This window comes from Scyliorhinus torazame, chromosome 6 (genome assembly GCF_047496885.1).
Source record: "Scyliorhinus torazame isolate Kashiwa2021f chromosome 6, sScyTor2.1, whole genome shotgun sequence".
NCBI lineage: Eukaryota > Metazoa > Chordata > Chondrichthyes > Carcharhiniformes > Scyliorhinidae > Scyliorhinus > Scyliorhinus torazame.
The window spans coordinates 222,002,148-222,018,538 of record NC_092712.1 but is presented as its reverse complement, the minus strand read 5'-3'; the positions used below and the strand labels follow the sequence as shown (position 1 = coordinate 222,018,538).

Here is a 16,391-nt window from a genome sequence, read left to right as displayed (position 1 = left end):
TAAATAACCAGCTTATAGTTAATGTACAATACAGGGATGATATTCAAGTCTGGAAAATGTGTTTTCCTGGTGCAGCGAAGATATTTAAAACTGCCATCAGGAAGGTTTTCTGCACTGCCTTGGCTCTAAGATCTAGAGACGTGTTTCATTTGACCTCTGGGCTGCTAGCCGAAAAAAAACTAGCTTTCAGGCTTGGTAGCTTGAAACTGGCCTGTCTGTTTTCTGAGATTACTGGATATTAATTGCCTCCCTGGTTTCTCAGAGTCCAGTCAATTATACTCTTGTTCCTCTGTGATTATGTCTTCTGAGTATTCGGCTGTCTGCCCGATCAAATTCTTTGACTATACATTAACATATGTACACCTCATGGAAGTTCCCAATCATCTATGAACTATTTCTCCTTGTAAACTTGTCACACCTAATTATTATCCAAACAGCCTTCTAATCTTGTTATTGGGAGAGACGGAGATCACTGGGGCCTTTTGAATTTTGTCGACTGCTGTATCTAGGCAGGTTTTGACCTATTGGTGGACGTTTCGCTTCATATTATGTTTTGTCGAATGTGTTTGTTGCTGTTGCTAGGAAGGTTCATGAAACATCCCCCATTTTTAAATTTTCTGCATTCACAGAGAAAGTACCCCAGAAAATTTCCCTTTGTTCCCAAAAGTCCATTTTATACTCGGGATAACGCATCCGCAATGACGCTTTCTCTCCAGATGACATGAAATATTTTTATGTTACATGGTTGATTAGCAAACTCCATCGGAATAACCGGGTATTCCAATCTCGAAATTTCTCCAAACATTTCCAAGGGAGTCTGTTGGGTTGCTGGCAAAGTAAATCTTAAAATGCTGTAACGCTAGTGCCAAGCTTAATGTCTCTTTCTCAATGTATGAATACTTTTGCTGCTGCCATTTGACTATGTCCCACTATGAGTCCCAGATATGGAAGTCTGCACCTTAGCAAAATTGCTTTTCGCTAGGTTAGTCACAAGATTGGCTTCTTTTAAGCAGTCAAATAGTTCCTTTAGGTGGTGTAGTGCTCTTCTCGTGACTGGCTGAACACCACTAAGTCGCTAATATATACGGCACAGTGAGTCAGTCCTCAAATCATTTTGTACATGAGCCTTTGAACAGTTGTGGGGGCATTCTTCATCTTGAATGGCTTAACTTTGAATTGATAAAATCCTTGGGGCATCACATAAATGGCAATTGCCTTTATCTTCCCAGTCATAGGTACTTGACCATAGCCCTTTAGCAAGGGTACATGAATGATAATTTGCAACCGTCCAATGCTTTTGATTCAGTCTTTCAAATGTGGAATATAAAACAAATCTCACTGGGCTAAAGCATTCCCCTGCCTGTAGTCCATGAACAGTCTCTGCGTTCTATCCGGTTTGGACACAATGACAATAGGGGAGCTACAATCACTAGGACTCAATTCAATAAGGTCAGTCTTTTGTTTTATAAATTTAGGGTACCCAATTAATTTTTTCCAATTAAGGGGCAATTTAGCGTGTTCAGTCCACCTATTTTGCACATCTTTGGTTTGTGAGGGCGAAACCCACGCAAACACGGGGAGAATGTGCAAACTCCACACCGACAGTGACCCAGAGCCGGGATCGAACCTGGGACCTCGGCGCCGTGCGACTGCAGTACTACCACTGCACCACCGTGCTGCCCATAAGATCAGTCTTGAGCATATATTCAGTTTCCTTCTGTGCCTGTGATAACTTGGTTGGATTTAACTATTTGGATGATTACAACAATGCCCCTCATATCTACAGCACGTATTGCTAAACCCGTTCTACTTGGTTTATTCCTGCAAATACATTTATAGGACTGCAGTAACTCTGTCAGTTCGATCTGCCTCTTATCTGGGAGATGACTTAAGCACTGGCTAAATGTTCCAGTACTTCCTCAGTGTCCAAATGAATTATAGAGAAGTCATTCACGGAATCTGACCCCTCGTCTTCCTCCTGTTTCATTACTAACAATACTTCCTGCTCATTCCCATCTCCTCTAACTCAATTTGTTTTTTAACATGTTCACAGGACACACTCTGGGCGCGATTCTCCACTCCCACGCCGGTTGGGAGAATCGCCTGGGCCGCCAAAATTTCCGGGGACGCCGGTCCGACGCCCTGCCGCGATTCTCCCAAGCGGCGGGAACGGGCCGGTTGAGTTTCACAGGCTGCAGGCTGGAGAATCGCCAGAGACACCGAAAATGGCGATTCTCCGGCACCCCCGCTATTCTGAGGCCCGGATGGGCCGAGCGGCCAGGCCAAAACGGCGGGTTCCCCCCAGCGCCGTCCACACCTGGTCGCTACAGTCGTGGGCGGTGCGTGAACGCTGGGGGCGGCCTGTGGGGGGGGCGAGGGGGGATCCTGCACCGGGGGGTACCTTAAATGTGGGGTGGCCCGCGATCGGTGCCCACTGATCGTCGGGCCGTCCTCTCTGAAGGAGAACCTCCTTCCTTCCGCCGCCCCGCAAGATCCGTCCCCCATCTTCTTGCGGGGCGGATTTGGACAGGACGGCAACCACGCATGCGCGGGTTGGCGCCGGCCAACCCGCGCATGCGCGGATGACGTCCGCTATGCGGCGCCGCTTTTACGCGGGCGACAAGGCCTGGCGCGGGTAGATGACGCGGCCCCGATACTGGCCCATTGTCAGGGCCTGAATCGGTCGGGACCGGGGTCGTTCCGCGCCGTCGTGAACCTCGACTGCGTTCACGACAGCGCGGCCACTTCGGCGTGGGGGTGGAGAATCCCTCTATCTGGGGTGCATACCCGGATAGTTTTCCTCGTTCATTTTCCTTTCAGTGTAACATGGCCCACTGAATCCAGCTTTCCGGCGTTTCGTCTGACACAGTTAACAACACAAGCACTCTCTATCCGGTTATAAAACTCTTGAGACTGGGCCTTCGTACCAGCTCTGGCTGTTACTCCCTGCCGGGCTGTCTTTAAATTTTTTACTTACGAGTCACTGCTGCATTCAGTCAGCCTCTTTGAATTGAATAAATTTGCCTCATTCTCTGTGACTATCTCTTTGTCATTTAGCTTGCTAAAGATGGTATCAGATCTCACTGGCTGCACCCTGGGTTCACAACGCCTCGCTCTTTTGTTTTAGCTTATGGTCCTCTGATTGCATCAACTCACAATCCAGAAATAATCCAGGTGGGTCTATTTGTAATTTTTCTGTGGAAGGATTCTCTATCAGCTACTCGACTACTGAAGGCATCACTACCATTAGGGATCCTGCAATATTCCCTAGAATGAATTGAATGCCTGCAATGGGTAAAGTTACTCCTATGCCTACCATTACTTCCCCTGTCTTCAAGTTACTCTGTAAGCCTATTTTTACAAAAGGAATTTCTTTCCTTTCTCCAAGAATGCAGCACTTTTCCCTTTAATATCCCTTCAGGATAGCAAATATCTTTATCCCACCATACTAGGGATTTACTCATGCCTGTACCATGTAAAATTTTGTATCATTTCCCCTATGACCCTGTCCCTGTTGAAATATTTTCTACTTGCACACAGATTTCACGGTAGCACTGTTGCCTCACAGAGCCAGTGACCTGGGTTCAATTCTGGTCTTGGCTGACTATCTGTGTGGCGTTTGCACTTTCTACCCGTGTCTGCATGGATTTCCTCCCACAGTCCAAATATGTGTAGGATAGGTGGGCTGGCCATGCTCAATTGTCCCTTAGTGTCCAAAGATGTGTAGGTTGGATGGGGTTACAGGGATAGGGCAGATAAGTGGGCCTAGGTAGGATGCTCATTCTACCTAGTTGGTGCAGAATCAATGGGTTGAATGGCCTCCTTCTGCACTGAAGGAATTCTATTTAAACTCATCCCCCAATTGCTGGTCACCCTGCCCCAATGCACATTGTGTAAACATGTTCCTTCCTATTGCCTGTTCCTTTACTCTGTGTAGAAATCCCACTAGATCCCCTGTTCTCCAGCCTCTGATTTCATATTTTCCTCTTTAAAATTTGTAACACTAACCAGCCAACCATTTCATCTCCAGTCTTGAGATTTTGTATGGCCTAGTTTATTACAATGAAAATATATTGACCTTTTCCATATCTCTCACTCCTCCAACAGACTCTGTTGTATTTTGAGGTGAAACCTCCTTGGAGATCTTGACCACTCCCTCTCTGGCTGACCTTTCCCCTTGTGCCCCTTCTTCCCCCCTCCCAATTTCCAACGATCTCCGGTTTAAAGAAAGGCTATACACCAGCTTATTGTCACCCGCAAGCTCCGCGGCTTGTCTAGCAGTTCTAATGTTCTGCTCCTCAACAAGATTTCTCATCATTGTGGGCAACAAATCTTTAAGTTCCTCCAACAGAATACCCACCCATCAAAATTACTTTGCATTACCCTGTCGAATTCAAGGTAATTCTTTTCAGCTTGTTTTCCTTGAGCTCTAAATTTCTGCCTGAACACCTCTGACTACCCTTTCTTCACTGTCTCATAGTTTCCAGACCTTTCTTCTGATAAGAATGCTTAGACTTCACCAGCCCTACCCACAAGTTTAGTTTGTAAGAGGTGGGTTCAACAATCTTGTGGCTCTGTTTAGCTACTTTCTCAAAGCACAAAAAATGTCTCGCTATTTCTCTCATCAAATTTTGGTACAGTTTGTACATACTGAACATCTCTCTCTCTCTCTTCCCCCCCCCTAATCCCCCTCCCGCTCTCTCTCTCTACTCCCGTGCACTCCTCTTGTTCCCATTGAAGGATCTCTCCCTTTATCTTTCCTGCATCTCTAACTTCTTAATTTCTATGTCTCTTTATAATTGAAGTTTCGCTAATTCAATTTCCTCACCTCTCAAAATTTTGGATCTGACTAACCCCTCGTACGTTTGCGTTGCTAAGCTTTCAATTATTTCAGCCTTCTTAGCTTCTGGACATAAGAATGCTTCCAATTTATCTGCAATTCCATCAATTTGGTTTTAAGCACACTTTTCAAACTGGCTATGGTTACAGTGGGCGGGTTTCTCCACTCCCGCGCCGAAGTGGCCGCACCGTCGTGAACGCCGTCGAGGTTCACGACGGCGCAAAACGGCCCTGGTCCCGACCGATTCAGGCCCTGACAATGGGCCAGGATCGGGGCCGCGTCATCTACACGCGCCAGGCCTTGTCGCCCGTGTAAAAGCGGCGCCGCATAGATGACGTGGCCAGCGCCGCATAACGGGCGTCATCCGCGGGTTGGCCGGCGCCAACCCGCACATGCGTGGTTACCGTCCTCTCTAAGTCCGCCCCGCAAGAAGATGTCTGACAGATCTTGCGGGGCCGTGAAGGAAGGAGGTCCTCCTTCAGAGCGGACGACCCGACGATCGGTGGGCACCGATCGCGGGCCACCCCGCATCTGAGGTACCCCCCGGTGCAGGATCCCCCCTCGCCCCCCCACAGGCCGCCCCCCCAACGTTCACGCACCGCTCACGACTGCAGCGACCAGGTGTGGACGTTGCCGGGGGGGAACCCGCCGTTTTGGCCTGGCCGCTCGGCCCATCCGGGCCTGAGAATAGCGGGGGTGCCGGAGAATCGCCATTTTCGGTGCCTCCAGCGATTCTTCGGCCTGCAGCCTGCGAAACGCGACCGGGCCGTTCCCGCCGCTTGGGAACGGCCCGGAAAATTTTGGCGCCCCAGGCGATTTTCCCAACCGGCGTGGGAGTGGAGAATCGCGCCCATTGTCTATGCCTCGATAACATTGAGCTAGATGAAGAGCCATTTTCTGCAGCCTTCTTACTTAATATAACACGTTCTTACCTGATTCCATTTGTTTCTCACTTTTGTTACGTTCAAAAGTGAAATTTCCCTACACCCAAGGAATTGAGCTTTTTAAGATCCTGGACTAGAGCCCCTAATTTTGTGTCACTAAGCACACTAATGTGATCTGCGAGGGTATTTCATAGAATTTACAGTGCAGAAGGAGGCCATTCGGCCCATCGAGTCTGCACCGGCTCTTGGAAAGAGCACCCTACCCAAGGTCAACACCTCCACCCTATCCCCATAACCCAGTAACCCCACCCAACACTAAGGGCAATTTTGGACACTAAGGGCAATTTATCATGGCCAATCCACCTAACCTGCACATCTTTGGACTGTGGGAGGAAACCGGAGCACCCGGAGGAAACCCACACACACACGAGGAGGATGTGCAGACTCCGCACAGACAGTGACCCAAGCCGGAATCGAACCTGGGACCCTGGAGCTGTGAAGCAATTGTGCTATCCACAATGCTACCGTGCTGCCCCAACTTGAAACACCAGTTCATGGGATGAATAGTTTTACTTTGTTTTGGTGTAAAGAGACAAGTGAAACCCCAGTGAGAATTAATAAAGACTATTTACCAAAGTAAAGAAAAGACAAATACACATAAACAGGATTACTGTACTCTCATGCAATTAAGATGTATGAATTAATATGAATTTTATTTAAAACATACCCCTTGTTCCAAAATATATCTATGATACCTGAACTGCATACAGCTGTTTCCCCAAACAACATCCAAATTAAATAACCAGTTTATACAAGGTTGATACTCAAATCTGGGAAATGCCTTTTCTTGGTCCAGCAAAAATATTTTAAACTGCCATTACGAAGGTTTTGTGCACTGCCTTAGCTCTAAGACTTAGAAACTTTTTTCATGTAAACTTGAGCTCTAGGCTGCTAGATGAAAAACAAACTACCTTTTAGGATTGTTGGCTGGAAACTGGCCTATCTGCTTTCTGGGATTGCTGGATGTTAACTTCCTCCCTGGCTTCCCGGGTTAATTTTATTTTGTTCCTCTTTGATTGTGCCTTCTGTGTATTCAGCTGTCCCCCCAAGACCCAAATGAACCAACGAAATGTTGATGAATCCAGGCCTGGATTGCATCCAAAAGGCCGTTGGAAAACACCCTGCCAAACACCGTGGGGCGGCCTGGTGGCACACTGGTTGGCACTGCTGCCTTACAGCGCCAGGAACCCGGGTTTGTTTCCAACCTTCGATGACTGCGTGGAGTTTGCACATTCTCTCTGTGTCTGCATGGGTTTCCTCCGGGTGCTCCGGTTTCCTCCCACAGTCCAAAGGTGTACAGGTCAGGTGGATTAGTCATGCTAAATTGCTCTTCTGTGTCACAAAAGTTCAGGTAGGGGTTATGGGGATAGGGTGGGGCATGGGCCTAGGTAAGGTGCTGTTTCGGAGGGTGAGTGCAGACTCAATGGTCTACTTCTGCACTGTAGTGAATCTATGATACTATAAGCATACTTAAAATTACACTTAGAAATTGTTTGGTTGAATCACACCCATCATTTTTGAACTGCTACTAATATGTGGGTTTAGTCAATCTTAAATCAATACAAATATGTTTGTAGAACACTTGCATTTATGTATTTTAGGTAGCTGAATTGGTAACCAGTGAATTCTTTGAACAAGGTGACAGGGAGAGGACTGAGCTAAAGCTGACACCAGCTGTAAGTATTAATTTTTTTAAAAAGATTTAAAATAAAAATGTTGTCCTTGGGTATTCTCTTCTCCATGTTTACTTTTATCATTGTCATTTGTGAATGTATCTGCAGACTTGCAACATTGATTTATGCTATTCAAATTAATTGAGAAAAAAGTTCTGTAATAATTACCTCAGGTTTGATCTTCATTCAGCTTTTGATTCTTTGCTTCAAATATGCCACATCAGGGAATATAGGGTCACAATTTCTATCTAAAATTCAAAAACATGCTGGTTTTAGAAGTTAAATAGCAACTTAAATTTGTATTTGTTTACCATGGAAACATTTGTTAAGAGATATGGAATAGTTCTGGGTTTCATTGATTAAATGAATTCAGAACTATCCAATGTCACATTGACTTGATGTTAAACAATAAACAAAGACTCTCATTCATATGGCACCATTCTTGACCTTAGAACATCCCAAAATGTTTTACAAACAATTAAGTACAATTTGAAGTGTAGTCCCTGATGTAATGTAGGATATATGGCAGTCAAATTACTTATAGCAAAGTCCAAGAAAAATGACAAGGACCCAAAAGGGCAGCACGGTAGCACAAGTGGATAGCACTGTGGCTTCACAGCGCCAGGGTCCCAGGTTCGATTCCCCGCTGTGTCACGTTCTCCCAGTGTCTGCGTGGGTTTCCTCCGGGTGCTCCGGTTTCCTCCCACATTCCAAAGACGTGCAGGTTAGGTTGATTGGCCATGATAAATTGCCCTTAGCGACCAAAAAGGTTGGGAGGGGTTATTGGGTTACAGGAATAGGGGGGGAAGTGAGGGCTTGGGTGGGTCGGTGCAGACTCGATGGGCCGAATGGCCTCCTTCTGCACTGTATGTTCTATGAATGAAAAGCAAGAATCAGCATTCCTTCATTACCGCACTGGAGTGTCAGCCTAGATTATTGTGTTCATATTTCTGGAGTGGGACTTGAGTCTCTACCCTTCTGCGTCAGTGGTGAGAGTGTTACCATGAAGATATAGCTCACTCATTATCATGTTTGTTTAATCCTCGTGTCCACATTATTCAAACTGTAATGCAATCAAGTACTTTAATTTCTGAAATCTGTTTTAATGATGGGAAGTAGATTTTGCAGTATTTTCTAATATTTACGTTTTTCTAACATTACGTTAAGAAGAGTGACAATAAAAGCACTTAAAATGAAAAGATATTACATGTGTAATGGACACCTAAGCGGACAACGAGTGGTTGCTCGAGAAAACTGGTGTTAAGAGGAACTTGTTTGAGCAATAATAGCAAGGAAACTTACATATTTTGGACATGTGGGGCACGATTTATAGGTTGCGTCCCACCAGAATCAGGGTGGGACGCGGCCGGTAGCCTCTCCCGGGAACCCCAATGGCCATTTTGCCTCACGGGATCTAACCAGATTACACGAGACGTCGCAATCTGTGGACGGAACGAAGTCTCACATAGTTGAGTGAGTTTAGAAACCCTGTTAACTCTTCTGACGCCAGATCGAACAACCACCCGGCATCTTTTGGCCCCGCCAAGGAGACCCCAGCAGGGCACCATTCAGCACTGGTCCTCTCAAACGGGTTTGCCTCCGGGCAATGCCTTGACATTGACAGCCTGGTGCCCTGGCAGTGCGCCAGGTGCCAGCCTGGCACTGCCAGGGTGACCAGTTGGCACTGCCAGGCAAGCAGTGCTAGGTGCCAGGCTGGCATTTTGCCTGCACTGGGGAACTGGCCCAGGGGGTGCACTGCCCCTGTGAGTTGCGATGCGGAGAGGCTAGGGGACGACCTCCACTCGTTGGAGCTCCTCAGTGCAGAAAATAACACTAATTGTAGCCTCAGGGGAAGCAACACAGTGCAGTTAGATAATGGGTTTGTTCCTACAAGTGCCAGAAATGGCCCCGCTAATCCTGCCCAGAATATACTCTGGGTTTCTTTTGGTTAGATCACGCCCGTGATCTGAACAGGGTGGGAGTTTGCGAAAAAGAGGTAATGCCAGGCAAAACACCTGGAAAATGTGTACATGAAAGACCCAAGATGACATGGACTTAAAATCAGAATGCGGACTTACTTCTCTATGGGTCAGGCACTCAGGGTAGTGCAGAATAGAAATCAGGGGAGAAAGATTATTCACAGTGTGCCTAATCCTCAGAACAAGGAACGGATGAAAGACAAGACAAGAGCATTACATGCTTGTGTCATGGTATTAAGCAAATGAACTGTGTTCGACAAGTTGCATTAGTCTTTTGTTAGTTAATAGCCATTCATTAACTATACTGAACGATACATATCACACCTAGAGCTAAATAGTTACAAATTTCATCTGAAAATTGCTAAACCAATCCCTAAGTATCTAGCAACATATTTGATTCCAGAATATTTTGCCACGAATATGCACTTTTCTGACTGGAACTAGAAAACTAATGGCATAACACTAAACCACAGCTAGATATCACAAAGTGCACCTCATGTATTTTTTTCCAATCATAAAGAAGGAGAGTAGCATCAGTGTCCCACTGAGTGCGTTGAGTTCTCATGTGAAATGTAACTGAGCCAGATTAGATTTGGACTGACAACACTAAGTCAACAATTCCTTATTTGACTCCTGAAGCCAGTGTAAACTTCGTCCTGAGAAAGATTGATTCCATGGCTCCAGTTTGCCCAGTTGAGCTAAGAAAAGTCTTTCCCAACTACTGTGCACCAGCTACAATCATAGCTGACTTGTCCTAACCTGGGTGGCAGTAGGTTACTTCAGTTTTTAATCACTTCTATTTTACTTTCTACTCTCAGATACACAAGGGTTATTTATCTGACATCTCAGTTAATGCCCAATGTAATTAAATTTTGCAAAGACATACTTTCCATGGGTGGTGGTACAGCACAATGAAAGATCAGATATAGTTCTGCTCAGTGTGATACTGGTGATGTCTGCCAGGCATCGTCCTGATATGTATATTAATTCTCAACAATCCCATATTGTGTCAAAATATTTAAAGAAGCTTTACCAACAGTGCTCATTTAATACTCAAACAGGTCATGGAAATTAGGATTGATATTGACATTCCTTTGCTTTTCTTTGTCTACTTCTGTAACATTCTTACATATTTTTGTTTAACTGCTGAGTGCCAATGACATTGTCAAAGAGCCAAGCTAGAAATTACTGCAGTGCTGAATTAATATCAGTGACAGCAATTATTAACCAAGAATATTTCAGTGAAAGTGTCGTGACTACTGTGTATATGAATTCAGGCTGCTCACCCTGTCAATTGTAGTAAATCGTCAAAGCTGGTTCCTTTATGTTCTTCACTCACACTTAAAACAAAAATATATCTTTATAGCACAGAACAGTTGTGCAGTGCATAAGAGCTCAGATATTGTGGCACAGTGATAGGTGTGACTTTACATCTTTGATTTTCTTTATGCAAGAGGTGATAAGAATTTCTGTGGTTGCTATGAGTAGCAATGTCACCAATAAGCTTGAAAAGAACACTTATATACCAATGGATTTTTATCTTTAGCATCTGGGCATTAAGGATTGCCTGAGATCAGAGAGAAATGTTGCAGGGAGGTCCACACACATGACCTGAATTGGAATATTTTGCAATTTATTTCCTTCCATTGATGCTTCCCTTTATCCCTTTGGGGCAGCATGGTAGCATAGTGGTTAGCACAGCTCCAGGGTCCCAGGTTCGATTCCCGACTTGGGTCACTGTCTGTGCGGAGTCTGCATGTTCTCCCCATGTGTGCGTGGGTTTCCTCCGGGTGCTCCGGTTTCCTCCCACAGTCCAAAGATGTGCAGGTTAGGTGGATTGGCCATGCTAAATTGCCCTTATTGTCCAAAATTGCCCTTAGTGTTGGGTGGGGTTACTGGGTTATGGGGATAGGGTGGAAGTGTGGGCTTGGGTAGGGTGCCCTTTCCAAAAGCCGGTGCAGACTCGATGGGTCGAATGGCCTCATTCTGCACTGTAAATTCTATGAAATTCTATGCTCTGTGCTCCACCAGCCCGGTGGTAAATAATGTAGCCCAGCATTTTGGTGAATGAAGGGTAGCCCAGTAGTTTGTTGTCAGCTTGGCTCAGTTGGTACCACTCACCTCTGCGTTAGGATGTTTTGAGTCCAACCTGAACCCAGGACTTGAGCAGATGAGTGCATTATTGAGGGAGTGCCTCATTAACCGAGAGGTTAAACAAATGGGCCTGTCTACCTGCTCAGGTGACAACAGGGAGAGCAGGGAATTCTTCTGGTGTACTGGCAACATTGAAACCTCAGCAAGAACAGACTGTTTATTATTCAACTGATCTGTTTATATGTGGGACCTTGCTATGCCTAGATCATATTTAACTACATAACAAAAGTAACCGTGCTTCAAAAGTAAGTTATTGACTGAAGCAACTTTGAATAGCCTGAGGACTTGAGGCACTATAAATGCCAAGTGTTTTCCTTGCTGTGAAGCTCGTCTTTATTTTTTCTTTCAAATGGTTTTTTTTAGTAAACTGATAGATGAATAATCTGAAATTTTTGTTTGTTTATCTGGGAATTGCAACTAATGTACAGGATTACCCAGTGTTTGTGCGTGTCAGGGCATATAGAAGAAAAACCCAAAGGGTTCATTGGAAATAAGAGGTTGCATGTTGGAACATATTTGCGAAAAGAAACTACAGATAAAATGTGATGCAGTACAAATGTGCATAGTCACATTTGTTTTGAAAAATTTAGAGTAGCTAGTTATTTTTTTCCAATTAAGGGGCAATTTTAGCGTGGCCAACCCACCTACTCTACTCATCTTTGGGTTGATAGTCACATTTTAAATGATTTTTTTGTAAGAAAATCCTGATATGGTTTTAGTCATTTTATGAGACATCATTTAAGCTGTAATAAATATGCAGCTTTTGTCATTGGGCGCAAATTTTAAAATGTAGTTTTTATGTAAATGGATTAAATGCTTTCAGAATCCCATACCCTGGATGAAAATTTTATACAATGGATTCTTTTGATCATTCACGTCCAGTGATAAAAGAGTAAGGACTCCTAAATCAGGTGTAACAATGCTGAGCTATCCATGTAATACGATAAAATTACATATCAAGTCCATTCTCAGAAGACCATCTACTGCAATACAACCATGCACTGAGAGTTCTGGATCAGCTGTTATAATTTATGATGAACTAGTCTCACATTAGCGTTAAATCCTCAGCAGTTTTTTTTGCTGTGATCCCACGTGTTCACTGGGGACAAGGCTAAGACGGCCAATTAAAGTGAGTTCTAATATGACCTTTAACAGCTGTCACGGAGATTATTGCACCAGCTATTTATACAGGCCTACTTTTAAACTTGCCACATTTCTGATGTTCAAATTTCCACAAGTATATCATTTTAAACAAACCTTCAGTCTAAAGTAAACAAACTAGGGATTTGTCATTTTCCTGATCTTCTAATGCCTCTTTTAAAAAAAAATTCTTTGTGAATTTAAATATTGCGGTCTGTATAGAAACCAGTCTGCCTACAGTAATGTCACAGCTGACACCGAGTGAAATACATTGATGTGTAGGCAAATGCATCCTGCTGAACTGCACTCATAATTTGATTATAAATTGCACACTAGGGATGGATGATTTATAGGTTGTCAACACCTTACTTGACTTGTGCTATAATTTCCCTTCATTAGGAGTCTTTCATTATTTTGTTTGCTTTTAACAAAATTAATGCATCTTCCTGCTCAAAAATCATACATGCATGGAGTGAGCAATGAATTAATCTTTTGACCTTGGTAGTGAACATGCAAAATGTGGGTAAAAATTCATGAAGAACTCTGAGTTATTACTGCTATTAGCAATCCGTGAATGTCAGGTCCTGCAGTAACTGCACTCTTGGACGTGTGCTGAAACACAATTCTATCTCTGCAAATATTCTACAGGCTATTTTTGACCGAAACAGGAAAGATGAGTTACCGGAGCTTCAGCTGGAATGGATTGATGGGATCTGCAAGCCATTGTTTGAGGTACTTCGGACTACGAAACACATGTGTTCTTTTATATTGTGCTTTATTTCCTCCATCTCATCCAGTTTTCTCAAAATGATTTTTTAAATATGAACTTTTCAGATCTGAAAAACTGTGGAATTTATCATGTAGGGACAACACAACCAAACCTTCTCTTACCTTTCATGGTCAATTTGAATGTTTTGCAATGTGCATCTAAATCTTGTAGCAATCGCACTTGTAGGTAACATGTAGAGTAGGGTTGCCAACTGTGGTTTGAGGAATTCCTGGAGCTTCGACCATGTGGTATTCTGACCACATGACATCTGATATGATGCCTCACCACACGACATTTGATCATGTTATATTTGATCCTATGACTTCTACAAAATATTACTGCATTTACCTTGTAGCTATTGGCTCCTTTGCAGTCAATTACCTTTGCTCCTGGATTCACGCCAGTTGCTGCTGTGCAACAGGTTCTAAGCACTAGGAGGTCATCAGTGAGCAGGCAAGCAAAGACAGGAAACTGAGAGTGGAGAATGATTCACAGAAGGGTAACCAGCAATGGGAGGAACTTTGATTCCATTCATAAGTAATTGTGACTCTGAAATTACACTGATAACTAATCATAAAGTTGTAATGTTCAGTTGCCACTCATCGCCAAGAATAATATATTTAAACTCACTAATAGTTTACATGTAACTGGTAGTAATAGCTGTAATACCTGGATATCCTACCTGTGTGTATTAGTAATCTATAACTCATTTACATTATCCCTAAAGTCACAGCTAGAATCTCCTCAGTACTGCACAAGGTGAAGCCAGACTCCCCACTTGATGTTTTACTGGTTCAACCTCTCTTTATCTCGTTGGATTCTAGTTTGGACTCAGATTATGAAGGTGACAACTCTGAACTGGAAATCTCATCCGTACTTGGACTTCATACACCACAGTGGCGCAGCACAAACCGACCAAATCAAACCACGAGGTCACAGCATGTCTACCACGCTTCTCACAGCAGCTCAGCACCGACATTTCTAAACCACTCGCTGGGCTCAATATCAATAAAAGAGAGTTTTCAGAAAATTATAGATATTACAACACAGGAGGATCCCATTAAGCCCCAGGTGGTATCACTCTCTTCTGTGACCCACATTCCCAAAACCATTAGACCTTTTTATAGTCAATTGTTTCAAATACTTATCCCATTCCCTTTCAAATTATGTTTTAGACTCTACTTCAATATGAAATATCCAAAGGTCTAATCACCTTCAGGTCAAGAATAATCCTCTTCCCCATCTGCTTGTTTATTTTAGTGAGAATCTCTTGTCTCTATTACCTTGTTACTTATTTTTCGACCAGTGCAAATAATCTTTCACTGTTTACCCATAGTAAGATCCCAAGGTTACACTCACCCCTTTACTGACTGTTTCTCAACGCCACTCAGCACATTGGTACAGTCTCAGGCTCTGCAGGAAATGTTGGTTTTCCACCCACGCCTCAAGCCCTGTTCCCATCCGTGCACTTGAGCACCAACCCCTTATCTATTTATCTCCCCCAACCTCCCATTCTCTATCTTCCCATTCCCAACCCTCTGTGAATTTATAGTTTACATCTGTTCCCCCGAGCCCCCATTCCTCCTCTCTTCTTCCCAGTGTTAAGACCCCTGATCTTAGAGATTACACAATTCAGCCCACTCGTTCAGACCTCTTGGCCCCAAGTTGCTCCCACTTCCGATTGTTAAGAACCCCTACCCAAAAACTGAAACCCATGATTTCTGAGCCATCCCAATTCCCAGCTCATCAGCCCACTCCCCCGCACTCCCCCGCTGGGAATTTAAATTGTTAACCTACTGGGCTTCTAGAGATTACACCCTTGGGAGAAAACCCTGACTCCAGAAATTTCCTCTCATTCTAAGAGGTTTGGGAACCCTAGTGTGGAGTGATTTAATGGCAATACTGAGCACTGTAGGATGGCTCCACAACCTACTGTAGAATATGGTCTTGCCAGGTATAACACCAGGAAAGCTGGAATAATAACTGGTGCCTATTCCTCTTCCGAGTCTCCACTGCCCATTGTATTTGTAAAATAACATAATTGGCCCATATACCAATGTGACTCGTTGGGCTGGACTTAGTAGCATCCACCAGAGTGGGCACAGGGGCGGGGAAGGGGCTGGTGTGGGCAGGAAAGTCAGATAGGATAACCCACATTGGATTCTGAATGTCGGAAAACCTTCGGCAGTTAAGTTTGAGCCGGAAACGTCCCTATACGAGAATCCTGTCCCCAGGTGGTGGCATCATAGAATAGAATTTACATAGCAGAAGGAGGCCATTTGGCCCATCAAGTCTGCACCGGCCCTTAGGGTGGCACAGTGGGTTAGCCCTGCTGCCTCATGGCGCCAAGGTCCCAGGTTCGATTCCGGCTCTGGGTCACTGTCCGTGTGGAGTTTGCACATTCTCCCCGTGAGGGTTTCGCCCCCACAACTCAAAAGATGTGCAGGGTAGGTGGATTTGCCACGCTAAATTGCCCCTTAATTGGAAAAATGAATTGGGTACTCTAAATTTTAAAAACAAAGCCTGCACCGGCCCTTGGAAAGAGCATCCCACTTAAGCCCTCCACCCTGTGCCGTAACCCCACCCAACCTTTTTGGACACTAAGGGCAATTTATCATGGCCAATCCACCTAACCTGCACAGCTTTGGACTGCGGGAGGAAACCGGAGCACCCGGAGGAAATTCACACAGACACGGGAAGAACATGCAGACTCGGCACAGACAGGCAATTGGACTCATTAATGCACCACTTAAAGTCAATTATAGCTGAGCCCACTGGAATTTATTGGTGGCACAGGGATTAAATGGGTTTCTCTGTTCTCCCATGGTTCTTGAAGGTAATCCAGAAAATCCTGTCAGGTTTACCTGCGGCTACATGGGGTTGTCTACCATC

The 16,391-nt window shown here is 44.5% G+C and overlaps 1 protein-coding gene across 5 annotated transcripts in view; it reads left to right on the top strand.

Moving 5' to 3' along the window:
- The window catches only part of pde11al (phosphodiesterase 11a, like), a 476,822-nt gene that overhangs the window by 444,391 nt on the left and 16,040 nt on the right, over positions 1–16,391 (top strand). For all 5 annotated transcript variants that reach the window (XM_072509449.1, XM_072509448.1, XM_072509447.1 and 2 more), the window contains 2 exons: positions 7,386–7,460; positions 13,379–13,462. In XM_072509449.1, coding sequence (XP_072365550.1) covers positions 7,386–7,460; positions 13,379–13,462 — 159 coding nt within the window. The remainder of the gene's footprint in view (positions 1–7,385; positions 7,461–13,378; positions 13,463–16,391) is intronic.